At 45.4% G+C, this 23,197-nt stretch overlaps 1 protein-coding gene across 1 annotated transcript in view; it reads right to left on the reverse strand.

The window, feature by feature from the left end:
* Positions 1-23,197, reverse strand: part of CNOT6L (CCR4-NOT transcription complex subunit 6 like) — a 153,415-nt gene that overhangs the window by 39,060 nt on the left and 91,158 nt on the right. The window contains exons 9-10 of the mRNA XM_082275492.1: positions 13,041-13,198; positions 3,663-3,817 (exon numbers count right to left, since the gene is read on the reverse strand). Of these exons, the coding sequence (XP_082131618.1) occupies positions 3,663-3,817; positions 13,041-13,198 (313 nt within the window). The remainder of the gene's footprint in view (positions 1-3,662; positions 3,818-13,040; positions 13,199-23,197) is intronic.

Here is a 23,197-nt window from a genome sequence, read left to right on the forward strand (position 1 = left end):
GGGTATTAATAAGGGTGTGTGTAGTTCCGCGCTTAGGATGGGGGGTATATATGTAGAAATGAACACCGCACCTAGCTGCTGCCCACTTCAAAAATGCGACCCTAGAAGGGGAGCACTTGAAGAAATATAAAGGAGGAAGGAAGTGATTGGCGCTGCCTGGTGGGGTGTTATGGGAATGTATACGTAGGGTACTATGCTTCTAGTAGGATATCCTATAGAAGCCTGTGTAATAATTTAAATATTGGAATCTGTGTATAATCAACTAAAATCTGATAAATGACAGACCTGTATAAAACCAGAGCGGTCTATGTGTAATTTCTAAAAATGAAATAAAACCCTATATACATAGCATCAATAAATAAATTTCATACGTACAAAATGTGCAAAGAGAGGTGCAAAAAGTGAATACAAAAGGTGAAGTGCTAGAAAATAAAATAAAAATTGATCCAATGTGATCCAGTAATAAGTATGCGACCATAAAATGACAATTGGTAAGTATACTATAAAAATTCTTAATAAATATAAGTAAAGTAACTAATAACGTATATATGACCATAAAGTGACAATTGATAAGTATGCTCTTAAAAGTGCCAATAAATATAAGTGGAAAAAATGAATAAATGAATAATTCCCAATAAATAAATAAGTGCAAAAAGTGCAAAGGTGAACCAATTCCTTGGTGAATATATCCGTGCAAAACTAGCGGTACCAAGATGGAAAAATACAGACAAAAGGGTCAGTTAAAATAATCCAACAAATGGATCCAAGTAAATGTGCCGTCTCGGTGGTTTAAAACTCCAAAAAGAGTCCTAATTAAGTGAGGTCCATATATGGTGGTTTTGAAGTGCTCTTGTCTCTATGCCCAAAGTATGGTGGGTGGGCAGAAGGAAAAAGTGTTCCCCCTGAGCCTGGGGTCCTGCGCTTACCAGATTCCCTTACCCTTACAGGGGTAAACAGCGGGTCGATTATTAGGGGATCGCTCCCACACACTGGCAATCAGGATCTCCCACGGCCTTGGTATCGCTCCGTAGTAGTAATGAAGAGGTCAGCTCAATAGGTATAAATAGGAATCCAGTACAGTGCCCGGGTATGCAGAAGAAAAAGGGAAGGAGCCTCCAATAGTGTAAAATTGTTTAATAGAAACAATTTTACACTATTGGAGGCTCCTTCCCTTTTTCTTCTGCATACCCGGGCACTGTACTGGATTCCTATTTATACCTATTGAGCTGACATCTTCATTACTACTACGGAGCGATACCAAGGCCGTGGGAGATCCTGATTGCCAGTGTGTGGGAGCGATCCCCTAATAATCGACCCGCTGTTTACCCCTGTAGGGGTAAGGGAATCTGGTAAGCGCAGGACCCCAGGCTCAGGGGAACACTTTTTCCTTCTGCCCACCCACCATACTTTGGGCATAGAGACAAGAGCACTTCAAAACCACCATATATGGACCTCACTTATTTAGGACTCTTTTTGGACTTTTAAACCACCGAGACGGCACATTTACTTGGATCCATATGTTGGATTATTTTAACTGACCCTTTTGTCTGTATTTTTCCATCTTGGTACCGCTAGTTTTGCACGGATATATTCACCAAGGAATTGGTTCACCTTTGCACTTATTTATTTATTGGTAATTATTCATTTTTTCCACTTATATTTATTGGCACTTTTAAGAGCAAACTTATCAATTGTCACTTTATGGTCATATATACGTTATTAGTTACTTTACTTAGATTTATTAAGAATTTTTATAGTATACTTACCAATTGTCATTTTATGGTCACATACTTATTACTGGATCACATTGGATCAATTTTTATTTTATTTTCTAGCACTTCACCTTTTGTATTCACTTTTTGCACCTCTTTGCACATTTTGTACGTATGAAATTTATTTATTGATGCTATATATATATATATAGGGTTTTATTTCATTTTTAGAAATTACACATAGACCCGCTCTGGTTTTATACAGGTCTGTCATTTATCAGATTTTAGTTGATTATACACAGATTCCAATATTAAATTATTACACAGGCTTCTATAGGATATCCTACTAGAAGCATAGTACCCCAAGTATATATTCCCATAACACCCCACCAGGCAGCGCCAATCACTTCCTTCCTCCTTTATATCATAGGGGTATTGCCTAGCAACTCAGAGACCCCAAGAGGACGCTCTTCATTGACAATTCTGTCAAAATAATAGGGGAAAGGGAACTCTTTTGCCGCTCTGGATAGCTTGCGAGTGCCAAAGGGAACCCGAGCCTCCGTCGCACCTGCGTCCTCCAACTTTAAGTCTCAAGCACAGATACAATCAGTGCGTCCACGACCTCCTTTTTCTGCGCAGTTGCAGAAGCGGAGGAATCATCCTCACTGAGAATTCAGGGCGCGTGGTCGCAGACCCAGCAGGGTGACCCACGTCCACGGTGGCCGAATCAGATTCAGGATCTGAGGAGACAGATGAGGCAGGGGCGCTTGAGCCAGCCCGTCACCCAAAAGCCACCTCCACCAGGGACACAAGGCACTCCAGGACACCCGTCAGTGCATCGATGGATGGATGGGACCCGGGGGGCGCCGCAGCCCCAGAGAGGGGATCAAGTGGGGAGATGTGCTCCAAAGACTCCATGAGTCACCAGAGGGTGGGAAAAAAAAAGTGTATAAAGCACTGCTAAGGGACAAGCCCCACTGCTCTGGCAGCACCACCTGGTTGAGAGTCACAAATCCCCAATCGATCCTCAGAAGAGAGGGAGAAGACCCCACCAGACTCACCACCCCCGCAGAACCCAGGCACCACAGCCACCAGGAGAATCTGCACTGCACGAGCGGCGATCAGGAAACAAAAAGGATCCAGGAGTCAGCACCAGGGAATGAGAAGGGGCTCCCACCAACAAAATCGCCGAACAAAGGGCTCCACGGTCATGTCCATCTCCATTTTTAATGGCAAACCACCGCAAAATGGCCGCTCTTTGGCAGCGCACCCCCCCAATTGCCAGCATAGCAGCCTGCCCCCACCGCAGGAGGTGGACCAGACCACCCACACAGCCCCACCATAAGTTGGGGGGGTAGGACAGATGAAGGGGTGCCTGATGGGAAGGAGGGGAGCCTGGGGGTCCGATCTTCCCAAGGAGGGGCCTATGTGCACCCCAAGACCCTCCAAGGAGGAGAGGGGGGACACCTACTCTCCATACCAGACGGGCACCGCTCCAGACAGAACCCTTCACCATCGAAATGGGGGGGCTGTCGGCCAGGAGGAACGCTGCGATTCAGGCAGGGACCCGGTCCTAGGCACCCTCGTGAGGAGTTTAACTTGCAGGCCAGCCCCCATCCTGTGGAGCTATGTTGTGGCCGACCTAGCGCGGAGCTGAGGTCTGCGCGCGCTCGCTGGCCAGACTGGGGTGTCCACTGGATCCAGATTATCCAGCTAGTCGCGCAGTCTGGCAATTGATTATAGATCTCGCAGGAAAAAAAAAACCCAGGAGAAAAAAATTCTATCAAAAAAAAAAAAATAAATAGCCACTGTCCGTCAATGAACGAAATAGAAAAATGAATTATTTTGATATTCCAATTTTTTTTTTTTTTTTTTTAGATGCACCTATATAGGATAAACCATACCCAGATTTCTACTTTGGAATGTCAGCCTTAAAAATTAGTTCCTTACTTTTCTGTTCTAAAAAATACTGCACAGCCATCCACATGCTTTTTCTCTTGCTCGGACATTATTTTGGCACGCGACTTTGGAGAAAAGAAGCCATCATATCCACGTTCTTTTAATGCTGGCAGGAAGAGAGTGTAGTATTGCTCGGTTTCAACTTCCTGTCAAAAGATGGAGAAAGTCAAAATATACAATCAAAAATTATGATACATGTCCCAGTTCACAAGCTACAGAGGTACAGCAGGCTTATTGAAAAGTTTCAAACCTGTAAGTGTGGGTTATAACCAACCTGCTTCTCTGTCATCTTGATCTTCTCCCTATTACACAAATAAAGCACTGAAGGTGGGCAGGTCAGTTTAGGTCATGTGCTACAGCATTGATTATAAGCTATACTTGTGAACAACAACAACACGTGTAGTGCTAATTGAGGTAAGTGACATATAAAATGAATCATAATTAATGTATAAAATTATACACCCAAAGCGAATAGCTGAAAAAATAATAAATTTGAGTGTGCATAAAGTCCATGAAAAGATGATGAAAAAAAGGATTATGAAAACAATATCCGATGATGAGGTAAGCAATTGTAGGGAGGGAGAACCACAAGTCCCAGATTGAGGATAGAGAACGCAACCCTCTCAAAGCAAGATGAGAAAGGCCGCTTACCAGAATAGATTGAAGAATCGGCCGCTTACTAGAATATATTGGCTTCCAAACTAATGGAAAAGCCAATAGCACTTGAGGGGGATTAATCCCACCAGGCACAGATCACCCCAGATGTCCGTTCAGGTAAATGTCATTTGAACTAGTAGCAGCCAGTTCCCTTTCATGAATGTATAAACAACCTTTAGGTCCAAATATCTGTAATGGTTGACTGGTTAGCACTTGGGCGCTTCTAGGTGGATGCAGCATTGGTCCGATGCTGCATCTGTCCCCTCGCCGGCCCCAACACTGAGAAACAAGTGATTAAACACCGCCAATGCTTGTGCCAAGTGGAAGTCAAAGGCTTTATGTTACCCAGCCCATTGCCCGGATCATACAGATTCATGTCGGCGGTGTTCATCTTGCTGTGAGAGGATTGTGGTCTTTATCCGCATGCTGGGACTTGTAGTTATCCCTCCATACAATTGCTTATCTCATCACTGGATATTGTTTTCATCATCTTTTTATGGACTTTGTATGGACTTTATGCACACTGAATTTATGTTATTTTTTCAGCTATTCACTGGGTGTATAATTGTATACATTGATATGTCACTTCAATTATTAGCGCTACACGTGTTATTATTTCTATTGGATATTTTCTATTGGTCTGTGTGAGCTGCTTATTCTTCACCAATTTTAAAGCTTTTCTAGCGCAGAGAATTTTATTTATTTATTTTTTTTTTTATACTTGTGAATACAGACTTAAATCTACAAAGAAGTTGACAATCTAGGACTCACAGAATGCAGACTAGTTCATAGTCAAGTTTACCAGAGAAGTAATCTTTGAGTTGGGGAATGGTAGCACCCCAACAGAGGCATCCAAGAGCATGGTTTTGATATTTGGCAGATTTCCCAGACCAACCTCCTCCCCCAGCTAAAATTCAAAATCAGATTACACGGCCGTAATGTTGGAATTCACCACGGACTTCAACCGAAGCAACACCAGAGCCGACAGCTCGTGTAAAATGAGGTTCAGATTGACACCAGACATTTGATAGCTTGATAGTTCAGTTGAAAGCACAAGCAACAGTTATTTACAGCATGAATTGAATGTAACGGTTTGGGGAAACTATTAAATCTGTGGCATAAGTTCCAATTTAAGTGGCTGCTATTCTGTGCTAAAATGACTTTGGATTGCAGAACCCTTTGTTTTCATAATGTAGAAATTCCCAGATCTCTAGCAACAACTAACTTACGCCAGCAACAAATGTAGTTCCTGTTTTTTTTCTGCTGCCCCCCCTCACATGCATTCTACTGGGGGAACAGCCATCTTTATCCATCTGGAGGCACTGCCCCACAGTCCACAGAGCACTTTAGCATGGATCTTTTTTTAACCATCTGACAATAGCAACGTTGTGGTAAAAGTACCAGTCATTTGGGTACCACATGCATTGAGACACATGACTTCATCACCAAAACTTGGCGGGAGCAGCACTTCAATGAGACATGCCAGGAGTAAAAAGGCCAACCCTCCTCTCCCTCAGTACTTTCCACGCACACACCCCCCCACCCACCTTCCTTAAGATTCTCCTGCTGAATCCACTGCAGCATCCGTGACCTCTAGGGACAGGGAGGAGGTTTCATAAACGAATTCCAGAGGCATAGGGTATGCCACATTATATGGAAAAGAGTTATCGTGGTACTACCCAGCGAAGGATTAAGTGAAGACTTGAACCTCATCAGAATTCTCCCACGCCTATACCAGCCATCTGCAGCATACATACAGTATTTCACAAAAGTGAGTACACCCCTCACATTTTTGTTAATATATCTTTTCATGTGACAACATTGAAAAAAAAAATGACACTTTGCCACAATGTAAAGTAGTGAGTGTATTAAAAGACATTAATGGCTGTGTATTGAGTTATTTTGAGTGGACAGCAAATTTAAACTGTTATACAAGCTGTACACTCACTACTTTACATTGTAGCAAAGTGTCATTTCTTCAGTGTTCCATGAAAAGAGAATAAAATATTTTCAAAAATGTGAGTGGTGTACTCATTTGTGAGATACTGTACCAAGGCAGGCGTGTTTAGCAGCTGCTGGAGCAGAAGGATATATATCTACAACCCAGCCTCATGTCCACAGTCTTAATGTCAGTTTGCAGCTGCTCCCGTTGCAGATCATGTAATCTGCCGCCTTCTGTAAATTTTTGGCCTGTACTTCACCCCACTGATAACCAGACACCATTTTGCCCCTGCATCGGCATGTAGAATGCATTAGTGTAACAAAAATCCAATTTTCTCTTCCGTTCATTGATGGACACCGCTCCAGAATCTTCTTGACCATTGAGATGTCCCAAAGCAGTGTCAAAACATGAGGGGTGGGGGGGGGGGGGAAAAAAAAAGCAGAAATAAATCCCCAAAAGGCTAAACACAGCCAACCAAGTAACATGGAGCTCAACCAGGAACAACTGGAGCTCACCTGAAAAAAATAAAAATAAACACCCTCAAAAAGGAAGGCTAATCCTCTCAAACGGTGGCCTGCAAAAGGTTGCGGCCAAAAGCAGCATCCGCAAATGCCAGCACACCTATTGTATAAAATGTTATAAAGGGGGCACAGATAACCAGGAGGCCGCCAAGCCAACCTGCACCACTAACTGACAGAAGGCCCAAAAGACCCTAAGTGCCCACGAAGAAAGCACCTTAACAGGGAACGGAGAAACCCGGCTCTTGATAGAATAGGCCTGCACCATTGCCCATCTTGTCCATCTGGAAATGGCCTTGGCAGACAACCACAACCCTTTGCTTAAGGACAAAATCGTAAGGCTGATTTCCTAAACTACTTGGTTGCCGCAAGGTACACCCTGATCGCCCGACCCGCATCCAGAGGGTGCAGGGCAATCACCTTAAGATGTATAGGCTTAGAACACAGGGAAGGCAACACAATGTCATCAATCAGATGGAAACCAGAAACAACCCTAGGAAGGAACGACTGACAAGTGTGAAGCAATACCTTATCTCTGTGAACCACCAGGTAAGGGGATTCAGGATAAGACAACACCGCCAGCTCAGACACCCTGCGTGCAAAAGTAATAGCCACCAAGGCTGCTACCTTCTGGGACAATGTAAGCAGAGGAACCTCGCAAATATTTTCCAAAGACGGGTACTGGAGAACTGACCGCACCAAATTGAGATCCCGTGGAGGCAACAGAGACGGTACTGGGGAGCCAAGTTGCGAACTCTAAAAAGGTGTGAACCAAAGAATGTGTAGCCAAAAGGGACAGCAAAAGACAACCGCCAAGGCCAAAAAAACAGGCCCTGATGGTACCCAAGGCCAGGTGCTGCTCAAAACCTAATTTTGAGGAATGCCAAAATTCGAGCCATCGTAAAGGAACAGGGGAACCCCAAGGGACTCACACCACGCAATGTACGCCTCCCAGTGCAATGGTAAAACCTTCCTAGGAGGTAGATTTTTTTTAGTCTTTTACAGTGTGGGATCACGGATTCAGACAACCCCCTTTCCTGCAACACATGGCCTTCAACAGCCAAGCCGTTAAAGCCAGCAACTTTAAAGCAGGATGGAAGCTTGGCCCCTGGGCCAATAAATCTTCTCTGAGAGAAAGTCTCCAAAGGGCATCGGCGACCAGCTATACCCATTGGCGTACCAAGACAGGAGAAGCCAGTCTGGAGCCACTAGGATGACTGAATCTCGCTTCTGCCTCGATCCTTCGCAGAAGATTTAGCAGAAGTTTTAGCGGGGAAAAAGCGTATATAAAATCAGAAGATACTGGCCCCAAGGAGACATCAGTGCGTCCAACGTTGGCCAGAGGATCCAGAGACTTGCCACAATTCTCTGTACCTTCCTGTTGAGATGAAAGGCCAACAGGTCCACCTTGGGAGTTCCCCACCGGAGACCCAGCTGAACCTTAGAATGCCGGCTACATCCTGAGCCACCAGGACGCCGCTTGTGCCCCGCTGGTGAGAGAAATACGCCACAGCCGTGGCATTGTTCGATAGATCCTTACCTGGCACTCCTGAAGGCAATTTGTCCAATGAGCCAGACAAATCTTATCGCCCGAAGTATAATCAGGTAGTCTTGACTCCCCCAGAGTCCAGACCCCTTGAGCACAACCATGCTCAAAATGCCTCCCCCACCCAGACAGGCTGACAACCGCAGGGACCAACGTCCAGTACAGGGGAAGGAAGGATTATCTAGAGACTGTGGATCCTTGTCCCACTTGGCAAGAATCTCCCTTGGTAAGCGTCCTTGATGTGGGAATGCCACTACTGTACTAATAGACCCTATTCGGAATGTCTGTACCCGCACAAGCGGTTCAAAGCCTTGAGGTCCAGGATTGGATGTACCTTGCCTTCCCTCCTGAGAACTAAACAGTTTTGACTAGAAACCTTGAAAATATTCCAATTTTTAAAAAGGAACAATAATCCCTTGTAGTAGAAAGACTTGCAAAGCCCTGAAGAGACCCCGCAGCCGTCCTGGGGACGAACGCAGATTGGAAGGAAAGAACCTCACAGGAGGATAAGACCGAAACCCGATCTTGTAGCCAGACCGGATCAGCTCGTGGACCCACCTATCTTGAATGAGGAAGGTCCATGGGTCTGGAACAAAGCAAAGACGTCCCCCCACCTCAGACATGGGAGAGGGCGCCCCTTAAGGCAGAAGAGTGTTTGTCTGCAAGAACTCGCTCTCTGTGAAGGGACTCCTCGCCCCTGGCAGCCTGTGGAAGAAGAGTACTCTTTCCCCCCCTCCCCTGTAAGACCCTTAAGGATATCATCCAGCATGATCCAAACAGGCGATCCCACAAAAAGGGGAGAACAGATAAGGCCATCTTGGAAGACTGGTTCGCAGACCAGCATTTCAGCCATATGATGCGCCAAAGGACCACTGCTGTCATGGACAGCCTAGAAACCAAGGGAGCCGCATACAGAGGAGGCACCACAGACAAAACTGTAACCCCTAGACCAACTGGCTCGCCAGTTCGCAAGGGCAGAGGGAAGCTGTGCAAAACCTTTGCCCACTCCGGTAAAGTCAGGGACACCAATGCTATGGTGAACACTGGCCTAAGGACCGAACCGGCCACAGGAAACATGTGGTGGACCAAAGAATCGGCTCTCCCTTCAAAGGGGTCTTTAAAAGCCGGAGACTCCTCTAACAGAATTAAAGTGGAGTTATTCAGCCTGGAACCCTGAATATCCACCACAGGTGGGACTGTCCACTTTCTTTTTTTTTTTTTTTTTTTTTTTTTAAACAGGGACTCTTCAAAGGGATACCGTTTAGCAAAAACGCTTAGGCACCGATATAATGCGTTTCGGTCACTGACTATTTTTTTCAAGTAGGTGGAAAAAGGAGGTGCGGGTACCAAAAAGGAAGACGGGCACCTCCAACGCAGCAGCAGCTGCATCCTCCAATTTTTAAAGTTGCCCACACTGATCCAATCAGTGCATCCACCAGCGCCATTGCATGCGCGGCTGCAGTAGAAGAGGAAACATCCTCACTATCAGAGCACTTGAAGTGTGTGGACACAGACCCAGAAGGGTCGCAACGTACTAAGCTCACCCTGAAACAATCAGGATTGTTGCCTAGACACAAAACAGGCAGATGAGGGTCACCGACTGCGATCCCACAAACAAAAAAAAAAAAAAACAAAAAAAAAGGGGGGTAAATCACCCTCCGAGCCCCTCCATAGAGGCCTGCATGAAAATAAATGCCCCCCCTTAAAGGGAGCCGTCCGCCGTGACACGGACGCGCAGGCAAGGTACCCAGAGGGTCTGCAGAGATAAGGGGGGGTGCCTTTGCGGCACAGATCCCATCCAAGGGGAGACGGGTGACCACAGGACACTCACCGGGGGCCTAAATTTCTGAGGGCGCCCCAGCCGCCTGGGCGCGAAGCCCACCAGAGCCGATTGCCCAGGAACGAGAGAGAGGACGGATGCCCAAACGAAGAGTGGTGCTCCGATCCCACAGATGTGAAGCCATCCCCTTCCCCATCCCTAACACCCCCCCCCCCCCCCCCAAGAGAAAATTGGTCAGCAGCAGCCCCAAAGGACGCCCCCTTTAAGAGCACATGGCAAAAGCTGGCTCGCAACCTCCGGGGGGGGGGGGGGTAAGGAGGGGGGGAACCTGGGGACCCCCCGTCCCAGGCAGGGGCCCACATCCACCCCAAAACCCGCAAGGGGAAGAGGGGGGGGGGGGGGGAGAAACACTACTTACCATACTATGGCAGGAAGTGGGAGTATACCCCCTGGGACTGCCCCATAGGCGTGGTAAAGCCTTTTCCTCTTGTATTCCAACAGTGCGTAAATTAGATATAAAGTGCACCGTGCTGCGTAAACCAAAATACCGTGCAAATATTGCCTTTATAAAGTGCTAGGCCGCGCCAGATGACGTCTTTGTGACGAAACGCGTAGAGCGGAGCTTACATCGTCAACAGCATTTCCGGTTAGGGGAGCGCGGACCGTGGAAGTGTCCCTGCGTTTCCCTGCTGAATAGCGTGTATCCAACTGTGAGTTTACTGCTTTTTTGTTGAACTTTTACCCTGCATACTACACCATGGGGGATCCCCTGTTTGTTCTGAGCCCACCAGACCCTACGGACCTCCAGGGAAGGGACTAACAGCCGATCCTGCCACGGACACCAGGGAAGCCCAAGACAACACTCATAGCCAGCACCCCTGTCAAAAGGGGAATTCGGAAGGGTGAGTGCAGTACCTAGTGGGGTGTCACGGGTATAGGCACTACCAGCACCCTCACCGAAACCGGTCATTCCACGCCGGCAGTAACTGGTACTCACGGTTGGGCATAGAGCACTGGGAGTAATCTCGTCACTAATAACTTTCACATTATTTGTATTTATATATTTTTTTCTCACACCCATGTGTACAACTATTAATTTTGAGCACTTATAGAACCTCTGGATAGAGGATTTCACATTATTATTGATAGTACAATGTACTATCTACACTACTAAGCACATTTAATTAATAAAGCCTGCAAGACACAACCGAGCACTGTTAGAGATCCTTTTTGTTGCACTGACACCTAGCACTTTATGAAGGCATTATTTGCACCGTATTTTGGTTTACACTGCACTTTATATCTAAATTATACACTGTTGGAATACATTAGGAATATGTGTATATTTTTATTGAGTTTATGAATTATTGAGTATGGTAAACTATCAAGCGTAGCCAAAACTCTCCCACACACTGCAAAGCACGCAAGTACATTCATTTTTTCAGAGCAGGTAGCGCCATATACCAACAACACTTTTCATCTATTTGACCCCTGGATTTCCAGGGGTAGGTTGGTGGCAGCTTATACCTGACGGTTACACATAGATACTCAATAGCGCTGGTCACACTAAAGTTTATAAAGCTGGTTTCCTGCCTAGTGTCCTACTCCTGTAGGGGGCAGCATAACCCAATTGTCAAGATTCTGGAGCTGTATCCGTCAATGAACGAAAGAGAATATATATCACAACATGCATACACACACACACACACACACACACACACGGGTGTCGCAGCCAAAATCCCCCCAAATATGAACCTGACTGGGCTGCTGCAGCTGTATTTCAGGTGAAGCCAAAATTTAAATTATTTACACATCCAAAATAGGTTTCCAAAATACGGTGTAAGTGACTGAAAATCTAACCATTTTGTAATACCACATTCAGTTTAAAAAGACATCTCCCAAGCATGAACAGGTTCACTTTTTTTCCCCCTAGGTAACCCTCAACGTCACATTATAAAGAGGGACTATTCTCCACTGTACTGCATTTTTAAAATTTGTTTGCTTTGTTGAAGGTCTTCCATTGCTGTGCCCAGATTACCAAGTCTGTTTGGCAACAGCTTGCCAATTATCCCCAATAGTAATCCTTTAAAAAAATTCACTGACAAAACTAAAATACATGATATGCACGATTTTACTAGATTAGATGGCAGTTATTTGATGAAAGCAGACTGCCACGTGCTGTATCCATTGATCGTCTGCTTTTTCAAGATGTCTGCACAGAGCTTAAAGCCAAATCAAGGCTTCCTGGGCAACAGGAATTTCACTTTCAGAGAGATACACTATAAGGTTCTTATACTTAAATGCTCCTACTTCAACCTTGAAACTGCTCATGTGGATATTGGATACAAAAACCACCAACTCTGAGAAAAAGGAACATGGTGGCATACATCCTTGCCTAGTATTTTTCACAGTTTATCTGGCAGTTACAATTTTTTTTGCAACAGAACTAGTTGCACTTTAGTTTTTTCTTTTAAAATGTTGCTGCCCTAAAATAGGTTTACAAACTGATAGTTGTATTCTGTTTTACCCAATTTTAGTACACCACAGGCATACAGATATGTTTGCAAACAGTAGACATAACCTATGTCCTAAAATGCACATTAATCCAATTTAAGAAAATGGCTGTAAAATGGAGATGGCCTGCCCAGCCCTTTAATCAAGTGGCAACAGTGCGTTGACTGAAATAGAATTTCAAATAGGTCAATTTCAGCATATCAGATTAATGTGCAGTAATAAAAAGAAAACAAAAAAACTTTTTTATTGCTGATGAGGTGCCTGCTAAAAAAGGCTTCCCTATTTGTCCAAGCGTTTCCTAAAAGGATCGTACACATGGGCCGAATGTTGGCCTGCATCCTCAGGTTCAATAAAAACCAACAGACATTCGGGCTGTGTGTATAGGGAAGTCGGCTACACCAAGTCCATTTACCTGAAGACTGATGATATCTGCATCACAGCTGACTATCTCTTCCATGATCCCTTTCTTCCGATACTCCCAGTTTAATGCCCAAGAAGGGCAGTAGCCATAGAGCTGCCGAGTAGCATATTTATCACAAAGTACATTGTAGCACATTACTGTGAAGGAAACTGAAACATAAAATGAAAAATTAAGCATTTCCTGAATGTAAGCTGGCACTTAGAACCAAGAAAATACATTTCAACAGTGTTTACAGTCAAAATTATGCTCTTTATTAAAAGTTAACCACTTCTAGACCGAAAGGATTCGCCCCCCTTAATGACTGACCAGGCCATTTTTTTCAATTTGGCACTGCGTGATTTTAAGTGACAATTGCGCGGTCATGCAATGCTGTACCCAAACAAAACTTACGCCCCCCCCCCCCCCCACAAACGGAGCTTTCTTTTGGTGGTATTTGATCACATCTGCGCTTTTTATTTTTTGCGATATTAATAAAAAAATCGAAAATTGAGGAAAAGAAAAATGACATTTTCTACCTTTTCTTATAAATAATATCCAATATACTCAACTTTGTCATACATTTAGGTCAAAATGTATTTAGCTACAGGTCTGACAAAAAAAATCTCAATAAGCGTATTTTTATTGGTTTGCGCAGCTTTTACTTTCTGACTGCCTATCTCATTTCTTGAAGTGCTAAAATGGCAGGGCAGTACAAAAACCCCCAAATTACCCCTTTTTGGAAAGTAGGCATCCTAAGGACTTTCCTGAGGGGCATGTTGAGCCCATTGAATATTTAATTTTTTTGTCACAGGTGTTTGAAAAATAACAAAAAAAAAAAAAAAGTTTTTTTTTTTTTTTTTTTTTTACACAAAGTGGTCATTGAAATAATATATTGCTCACGCATGCCATGGGTATATATGCAATTACACCCCAAAATACATTCTGCTGCTTCTCCTGAGTACAGGGATACCACATGTGAGACTTTTTTTTTGCGGTGCAATCACCTCCTACAGCACTGCCATGATAGATTTCCATATATATATATATATATATATATATATATATATATATATATATATATATATATATATATATATATATATATATATATATATATATATATATATATATATATATATATATATATATATATATATATATGCTGAGAGCAAACGCTATTGCTGTCAGAATATATAAATCAGTGTGGCAGGTGATGGGCATACCTGCAAGGCAAACAATGGTTAACAATAGGGATGCACCGAAATTTCGGCCACCGAAATTATCGGCCGAAAATGAGCCTCTCATTTCGGCCGATAATGGGTTAACAGTGCCGAAATTAATATGACCGCCGTGAGGAAGGAGGAGGGCGCAGCGCAGGGCAGATTTTAAAAGTCCCGCCTCTGGCCGGCCGCCTGCCTCTCAATGACGTCCCTACTACTATGATCTCTGCATTAATGAATGGACATACCAGGCGGGAGGGCGGGGCGAGCGGCCGCTAATAGATAGAACTGTGTGATCCTTCCTGTCAGCTCAGCGGGACTGTGACTATGTGTGAATGAGATCTGATCTGACCCCGGACGGGGGGGGGGGGCAGGGGGAGCGGCCGCTAATAGCTGTAACTATGTGAGCTTCACTTCCTTGTCAGCGGAGATACATGCCTGACAAGGAAGTGAAAGGCTCACATAGTTACAGCTAATAGCAGCCGCTCCCCCCGCCCGGCCGGTGTCAGGTCAGATCAGATCTCATTCACACACAGTCACAGTCCCGCTGAGCTGACAGGGAAGGATCACATAGTACTATGTATTAGCGGCCGCTCGCCCCTACCTCCCGCCCGGACTGTCAGGGAATTGAAGAGAAGTGAAGCTCACATACTGACAGCTATTAGCGGCCGCTCGCCCGCCCGGTGTGTCAGTTCATTCATGTACAGATCGTAGTAGTAGTGACATCACCGGGAGGAGGGCGGCCGGCCAGAGGCGGGACTTTTGAATAATGGACACAGTGACTGGAGGAGTGAGTAGGAGAGGGACGCTGAGGCTGAGGAGGGGAGGAGGGAGGAGGAGGGGGGGGTGATAGCTGAGGTAGCTTACCATTGGTATTTGTATCAATTATGCAGCATGAGGGGGTTAATGTATTGTCACTGCTGCATTAGTGACCGACCAGTGGCAGTTAATTAACCCCTTTGTGCTGCATTAGTGCAACCAGTATCAGTGCAACCAGTGTTAATTAACACTGATACTGGTTGCACTAATGCAGCACAAAGGGGTTAATTAACTGCCACTGGTCGGTCACTAATGCAGCAGTGACAATACATTAACCCCCTCATGCTGCATAATACAAATACCATTGGTAATTAAATTACCTTCTTGCCAACCCATCACAGTACATATACTGTGACAGGGTGGCAGCGACAGGTGTACGTCGCTGCCTGTTTTTTGGCGTAAGCCCCTGTTCTATTTTAAATTTTTTTGGGGGAAAAAGTCATTTTCGGTTTCGGTTTTCGGCCAATGGCATCCTGCATTTTCGGTTTCGGCCCAAAATTTTCATTTCGGTGCATCCCTAGTTAACAATAAAAATAAAACATTACATTATAATAGCACAGAATGTTGGTATCTGAAAAGTAAAAAATGGTTAACAATGAAAAACAGTAACAATAAAACATTACAGTATAACACTATATTTTAAAGTACAGTAAAAGTAGAAGTAGAAGAGTAGAGTAGTAACAGAGAATTAACTCAATAAAACGACAACTGTTTTTGGCTTTTTTATTTTATTTTTGTAACTTTTTTTTTCACGATTTTTTTTGTTCCCATAACTTTAAAATGTACCAGGTTAGGGTCTCTCAAAAAGCGATCGTCATCGAACATCTTTCGAGACCCTGTTTAAGTGTGCCCTAGACTGTGCCGTGCCCTATACTAATATTCCACTAGTGCGTGGTAGCGAGGAAACAGTCCCCGATACAGAGACCAGGTTGGCCAGGACAGGAGGGATAAAAAGTACGGGTGTCACGCCTAAATCCGCGTTTCCTACAGAAACATCTTCTTTGGGGTGCTAATGGGTAGGGGTACTTGGGAGGACATACGGAAAATGCCTCTCATGCAGCCGGCTCACTGCACGAGAGGCAGTATGGGAAATTGGACCACAGCTCCTCCTGGATACAGAAGGGCTCTGATGATCTCTTCCTGGAATTGTAGGAAGGATCCACTTCGTCCTGATGCTTTGTATAGCACAGAGCGTTCAGCAGAGCCAATTGAAATAAAACAGACACTTTTTTGTACCAGTGTCTGGTCTTACGTATGGGCAATTAAGTACGGCGCCATCTGGACGTTGAAGTCCACCCCTCCCATGTTAAGGTTGTATTCGTGGACGCAGAGGTGCTTCTCAACACCACCAGTCACTGTTGGAATTTGTAAGGTCGTGTCTGCGTGAATGGAGGACAGAACTAAAGCATTCCGTGTATCCCTCCCACTTCACTGCAAGCTGTTTTCAAGCAGGCTCTCTCCCCCTGTCTAAGTCAGGTATCTAAAAGCCTTTGGGGGAAGCCCCGGCGATTAGGTCGCACGGTGCCATATGCGCCAATTTGAAATTCAAGTAGGTGACTAAAAATTGGCACACTTGTGTAAAAGTTGGCCATGTATAAATGGTACCCCTTTCCGAATAAGGGTGACACCAAGTCCCAAACAACCTTGCCGCTGCTCCCTATGTAGTCTGGGTAGTTGGGGGGCTCCACAGTGCTACCTTTGCCCTCATAAACACAGAAACTACATGTATAGCCTGTGGCCCTGTCACAGAGCTTATACATCTTGACCCCGTATCTACCATGCTTGCTGGGGATAAACTGCTTGAAAGCAAGGGGACCAGAAAACAAAGTGGAGTTCCACTCAAAAGTGGAACTCCGCTGATCTGCTCCCCCGCCCCCCCCTCCGATGCCCCATTTGGCACCTTTCGGGGAGGGGTGGGATGGGTACCTGTTTTTGACAGGTACACTTGCCCACTTCCTGGGAGACAGCGCTGCGGCGCTGTCCCTCGGAAGTTCGGCCCCCTCCTTTTTCCTCCGCCGCTGGGCCAATTACAAAGCGCAGCCGGAAGGCTTCACTGCCGGGTTCCCTTACTCTGGATGGCAGCGGCACCTGAGAGCCAATACGTAAATCGGCTTTTGGTGCTGACATTGCGGGCTCCCTGGACAGGTAAATTCTACTATTTAAAAGTCAGCAGTTAAAATATTCCTAGCTGCGTCACCAAGTGATACTGGAGTGCTGGTTTCACTATGACCAGGATGTACTAGACCGCTGGTGCTTGCCAGTTCATCAGAAGGTTGAGCAGCACTAGTACCGACACACTCTGCTTCATACAAGAACCCTGCGATTGTTGCACCTAAGCAACAGAAAAACGGGGTCGGGTACGCCTGACCTTTGTAGGGACCACTCCGTCGTCAGAGCCATCTGTCTGCCTATCTCATTGCCGCTGTCGTCTACAGGTTCATATACTGACCCTGATTCTGGCAGGGAGGCTTTCCCATCGCTCTCATCTGTCATGGTCAGTATCCTGTAGGCCTCTTCACTAGTGTAACTCTGTTTGGACATTTTGGCCAATAAATTTACAGGTACCTAGTGTGACTCACAGGTAAAAAAGCACCTGGTTGTCGAGGATTGTTTGAATCGCTACAAAAAAAAAAAAAAAAACTAATAGTGCTAGCCGCGATCAGGCTGACTCTGCTAACACTGCGGTTTTGTGTGTTGTGTTTTGGAAGTGACAATCTATTGATTACTGCACTTGCTTGGGTGGGGTGGGCTGGTCGGATGGGGTAAACGTAGGTGCTGGCAGGTGTCACGGTTGATCCTGACAACGCTGCGTTTTGGGAACCCTAAACTATGGGGGACGCTAGTATAGTTCTGATCAGACCAAAGATATTGATCCGTTCAGACACTAGACTAGTAATAGTGTTTGGTGTGTGTATTTGTGTCACTGGCAATCAAAGGGTTAAAAAAAATTCTAAATATGCGGCGGGGATCTGACGCTGTCCTAGATTGACGCCAACTAGCAATAATGCTAACTGATGTCACCTGTGACACTAATATAGTGATCAGAAAAAAAGATATGTACACTATAAAAAGTGACACTGACAGGGCGATGAAGGGGTTAAATCTTTTTTTGGGGGGTTTGCGGATACCCTAAACCTATTTGGGACAGAAACTGTCACTAACGCTAAACAAAGTCATACTATTACAGCAATCAGCAAAACAGCTAAATACTGTATATAGTGTGCACTGTGACGGAGTAAAAGGGTTAAGGGGGGGGGGGGGGGGGTTATCAGGGGGTTAAACGTGCCTGAGGTGGTGTAAGTGTAGTGCTTGGTGTACTCCCGGTTACATGCTGTCTCCTCAAGCTGGAACCGAAAATGGCTCTACGAGGGGAGACAGCAGCATTTCCTGTGCCCGTGAGGGGAGAGCATCTAACCGTGAGTACACCAACCACTACACTTACACCACCTCAGGCACATTTAAAACTGCGGCGGGCAGTTGGGAACAGGTTACTATAAGGACTCTAGCATATCTAAGTGCAGGTGTATCTGCAGGAATTTCTAGTTGATGAGAAGGAACTACCTGTAATAAAAGTCTCGTTATCAGCACCCCAATCTTCAGCAGTAGTATATGCAGTACAATATAAGAGGATGTATACCCCCGTGTGGTGCAACAAGGCTTACCTATAGGTACTGTAAATATCTCCTAAGCTTGGACCGGTTAGGAGATATTATTATTTACATTGCATGCAGCTGACGACGTCATTGGTGCATGCGCTCTGAAGGAATGGCCGCCTGTGCTGTTTCTAGTCCTGTGCGGTGACCGGCGGATCCCGCACATGCGTGACATCACACGGATGCGGCCAGTAGCGTACTTTGAAACTGCCAGACCCGGAAGGAAAACAGGCGAAGATGGATGCAGCCTCCGGCGGGGATGAAGCCGGCTTCATTTGCAGGTAAGTGTCACATTATGTGCTAGTTTTTTTTTTACAGGCTTTACTTCCTCTTTAATGTTTGTCAGTACATGTTGAACTAATTTTATTCATCAAGCATTTTATCAGGGGTTCTGTGTACTGAATTTAAACACATAGCACCACCTAGTGGTTTTAAAACAATTATGGATTACTATATTGGATTACACTTGACAGCATGTGATCATTTGGGTTAGCAAGGAAACACCAACTCCAGCTGCTATTTTGGACAGAAAGGTATGGAGTCTTAAAACTTTGTAAAGAGTTTACCAACATCTGCATCATCACTGTGTGGGAGAGGCAGGGAAATTGACTTACTCTTATGGTCTATCCCAAAGAGAATGGTCAACAGGAGAGGAGCTCCACCTGATAAAATTCTCAGGAGGTTCTTACCCTTTTCTGCACATTCCAACACTATTGGGCCTTTTTAGAGTGGAAATGTGACACTGCTGTTACTATACTCACATACTCCACACCAAAACCTTCAACTTATGGCTCATTCCTAAAAACACAGGCTGCAGTGTACAGCCTGTGTTAGAGAACAGAGTTCTTTGCTTAACCTGTTGCCAACCACCCGCCGCAGATTTACTCAGTAAGGTGGCTCGACTGCGTGAACCGACGTAACCAAGTCGGTCCCGCACGCCGACCCTGCGATGTTCTGATTCCATTCAGAACCGATCAGTCATCAGGTCCAGGCCAATGATTTTTGTCCTGGACCTGGTGATCGGTTCTGACCAAATGCAGGTCGTCCTGTGCCTCGGTTCTGACCAACTGCAGGTCGTCCTGTCTTCTCTCCTGGAGCCCTTATCAGTTCCAGCGTGAGAAGAGGGAACATCTAGCATAAGTACACATAAGCACTACACTGACACTAGTACACATAGGCACACATTTAACCCCCTGATTACCCCCCCCCCCCCCAGTGAACCATTTCACTCCCTGTCACAGTGTACAGATAATTTACTGATGCAAGGAGGAGAGGAGAGATTGGCGCAATCAGATGGTCAGAACTGCGTGCAGTATCTATGCATAGAGCAAAATATGGCAAGGTGGGCTTCGGTACACAAAGTCCGGTGTGGCTTGCTATACACTTCGATGGCTGCCTCCAGTGAAGGGTGAAGTAACCCTGTATGATCCAAGACAAGAAGAGAGAAGACCGGGCGCCGATCTAAGTGTAGCAATAAAACATTTATTAACAATAGAAGGAGTACTACTCACAGGAGTACGATAAAAACAGGCATCTCAATAGACGGCCTGAAGAAGGAGCGCATGCTCCGCAACGCGTCGCCGTTTGAGCACACAGAGTCGACCAGGAAGTGACATCACGGCCCTCCATCCTACGGACTCACGCTGCCAGACCACCACAGAGCGATCAGCTCGTCCCGCACCAGGAGACTGCAGCTTATCCCCCGCAGCACCAGCTCCGACAGGACCTCGGGAGGACCCCCTGGACGAACTCTGCACACCCACCACTCTATTGAGATGCCTGTTTTTATCGTACTCCTTTGAGTAGTACTCCTTCTATTGTTAATAAATGTTTTATTGCTACACTTAGATCGGCGTCCGGTCTTCTCTCTTCTTGTCTTGGATAATTTACTGATCACTGTATTAGTGTCACTTGTGACTTCAGCTAGTGGTTGTTAGAGGTAGTCCCAGATAGGGGATATATGGCAGGTAGCCTAAACCGAAGATTTAACTCCCTGATCACCCACAGCGTCCCTATTATAGTGTACAGAGCTTTTTTCTGATCACTGCATTAGTGTCACAGGTGACGTTAGTTAGCCTTAACAATCGTTAGCGTTAATCCAGGTTAGCGTCAGGTTGCCCGCCACATATTTAGTAATACATTTTAACCCTTTGATTGCCAGTGACACACACTAAACACCTCCATTACAAGTATAGTGTCTGAACAGATCAATCTCTTTGATCAGATCAGAACTATACTAGTGTCCCTAATAGGCAGCATTAGCAAGATCGGCCCGACACCTGCCAGAGCCTGCGTTTAGCCCCTCTGCCCAGCCCCTTTAAAAATGCAGTATCAGATCACTGTCACTTCGGATACACAGCACACAAAACTGCAGCGTTCGAATAGTGAGGCCTGATATGGCCCTTGGTAGCAGTTCAAACAGTCCTTGACAACCAGGTACTTTTTTTTTTTTTAAAGATATGTTTTTTCATTTTATAAAACCAATTACACACTAGCATAATGCAGCGTGCAATGTACAAACACCACTCAAAAACTAACCCCATCAACAATTTGGCTCTCCGCTCCTCTCCCCTGCAAGGTTATCCTATGTGCAGTTTAAAGACAGTGATTACATTTAAAGTACACAACTTCGCCTACAGTTTCACCATAAGCAAGTATGCCATTTGTCAAAAATTTTTATATTAGTTGCAATTCAGGAGTAAGGGTCAGAGGACAGGCAATCTACCGATCCCATATTTTGTGAAATGTTTTCTTTTCCTCTTCTCAAAAGGTAAGCTTATATAGCGGAAGGGAGTCATTGACCAGTTTTAACCACAGAGATTCTTAAAGAGATCAATTCCTTCCATGAAAATAGTAGGGACTTTGCATAAAAGTAAAGAATATGGATCAATCTCTTAGGACTAGAAGGGATGGCCAGATCCCCAAAGATACCCAGCAGACAGTTTTTAGGGTTCATAATGTTTGGCAGGCCCAGTGCAGATGATATGGAGTATTTATATCTCTCCAGAACTCCTGGACTAAAGGACACATCCAGAAGCAGTGGAGAAAGTCAGCATCCAGATCGCAACCCCTAACACACTTGTCCGACTGAGATATTCCCATCTTAAAAAGTCTAGCAGGAGTGAGATTTGAATGGTGGAAAATTTTAAGTTGTATAATGCGATCTCTAGAGGATATCACTGAAGTACCATATGTATCACTGAATTCAGACCAGTCTGATTCTGTAAGGAGTATATCCATATCTGCTTTTTTTTACCTGTGAGTCACTAGGTACCTATAAATTTATTGGCCAAAATGTCCAAACAGAGGTACACTAGTGAAGAGGCCCACAAGATCCTGAGCATGACAGATGAGAGCAATGGGCAATCCTCACTGTCAGAATCAGGCTCAGTATTTGAACCTGTAGAGACCAGCAGCACCCTGACAGATAGCTCTGATGACGGAGTAGTGGTCCCTGCTAAGGTTAGGCATACCAGACCCCGTTCTTCAGTTGCTGAGGTGCAACAAGCGCAAGGTTCTTGTATGCAGCAGAGTGTCGGTACTAGTGCGGCTCAACCTTCTGGTGAACTGGCAAGCACCAGTGGCCTAGTACATCCTGGTCATAGCCAAACCAGCACTGCAGTAACACTTGGTGACGTGGCGAGTCCCATAAGTGCAGTTCAAGCTGGTGCAGTGGCTAGCACAAGTAGTGTCCCGCAGCCACCAATAATTCTAAGACAAGCCCGTAGAGCCCATAGTGTCCTTCCTGATGCGCTTGCAAATCCTGATGATTGGGAGCCCACCATTTCTGCAGCGCCCGTACTTCCCCCATTTACTGGTCAACCGGGAAGCAGCCAAATTTTACTCCCCTTGGTTTTTAGGAGCGGTTTTCCATGGAAGATCTGTACAGATCTATTGGGGACTAAAGCAATTTATATGCCGATCAATTCATTGCCGCAAATCCAAATTTGACCCTTGCCAGAGAGTTTGCATGGAAACATATCACCGTTTCTGAATTTAAAACCTTTCTGGGCCTATTCATCCTCATGGGCATTACTAACAGAGCGAGTTGCGGTCCTATTGGTCCACTGACCAATTCATTATATGCAGGTGTTCTCTGCTGCCATGGCCAGGACTAGACCTGAACAAATCTTGCGGTTCATGCACTTCAGTGACAATGAACTCAAGTCGTCCTCGGGGGGGGGGGGGGGGGGGGTGACCCTGGAAATGATCGGCACCACAAAATTCGGCCACTCGAAAATAACATCAACCAGAAGTTTGCAGCCTTGCATATGCCCCGACAAGCTGTCAGGGTTGATGAGTCCCCGATTAAATTTTCTGGCCGCCTTGCTTTCAAACAGTTTCTCCCCAGCAAGCATGCCAGATATGGGGTCGAGATGTACAAGCTCTGTGACAGGGCAACAGGCTATGCATGTAGTTTCTGGATTTACCAGGGAAGAGATAGCAATATGGAGCCCCCAAACTGCCCAGACGACAT

This window comes from Pelophylax lessonae, assembly GCF_965119305.1.
Source record: "Pelophylax lessonae genome assembly, chromosome: 1".
NCBI classification, from domain to species: Eukaryota; Metazoa; Chordata; class Amphibia; order Anura; family Ranidae; genus Pelophylax; species Pelophylax lessonae.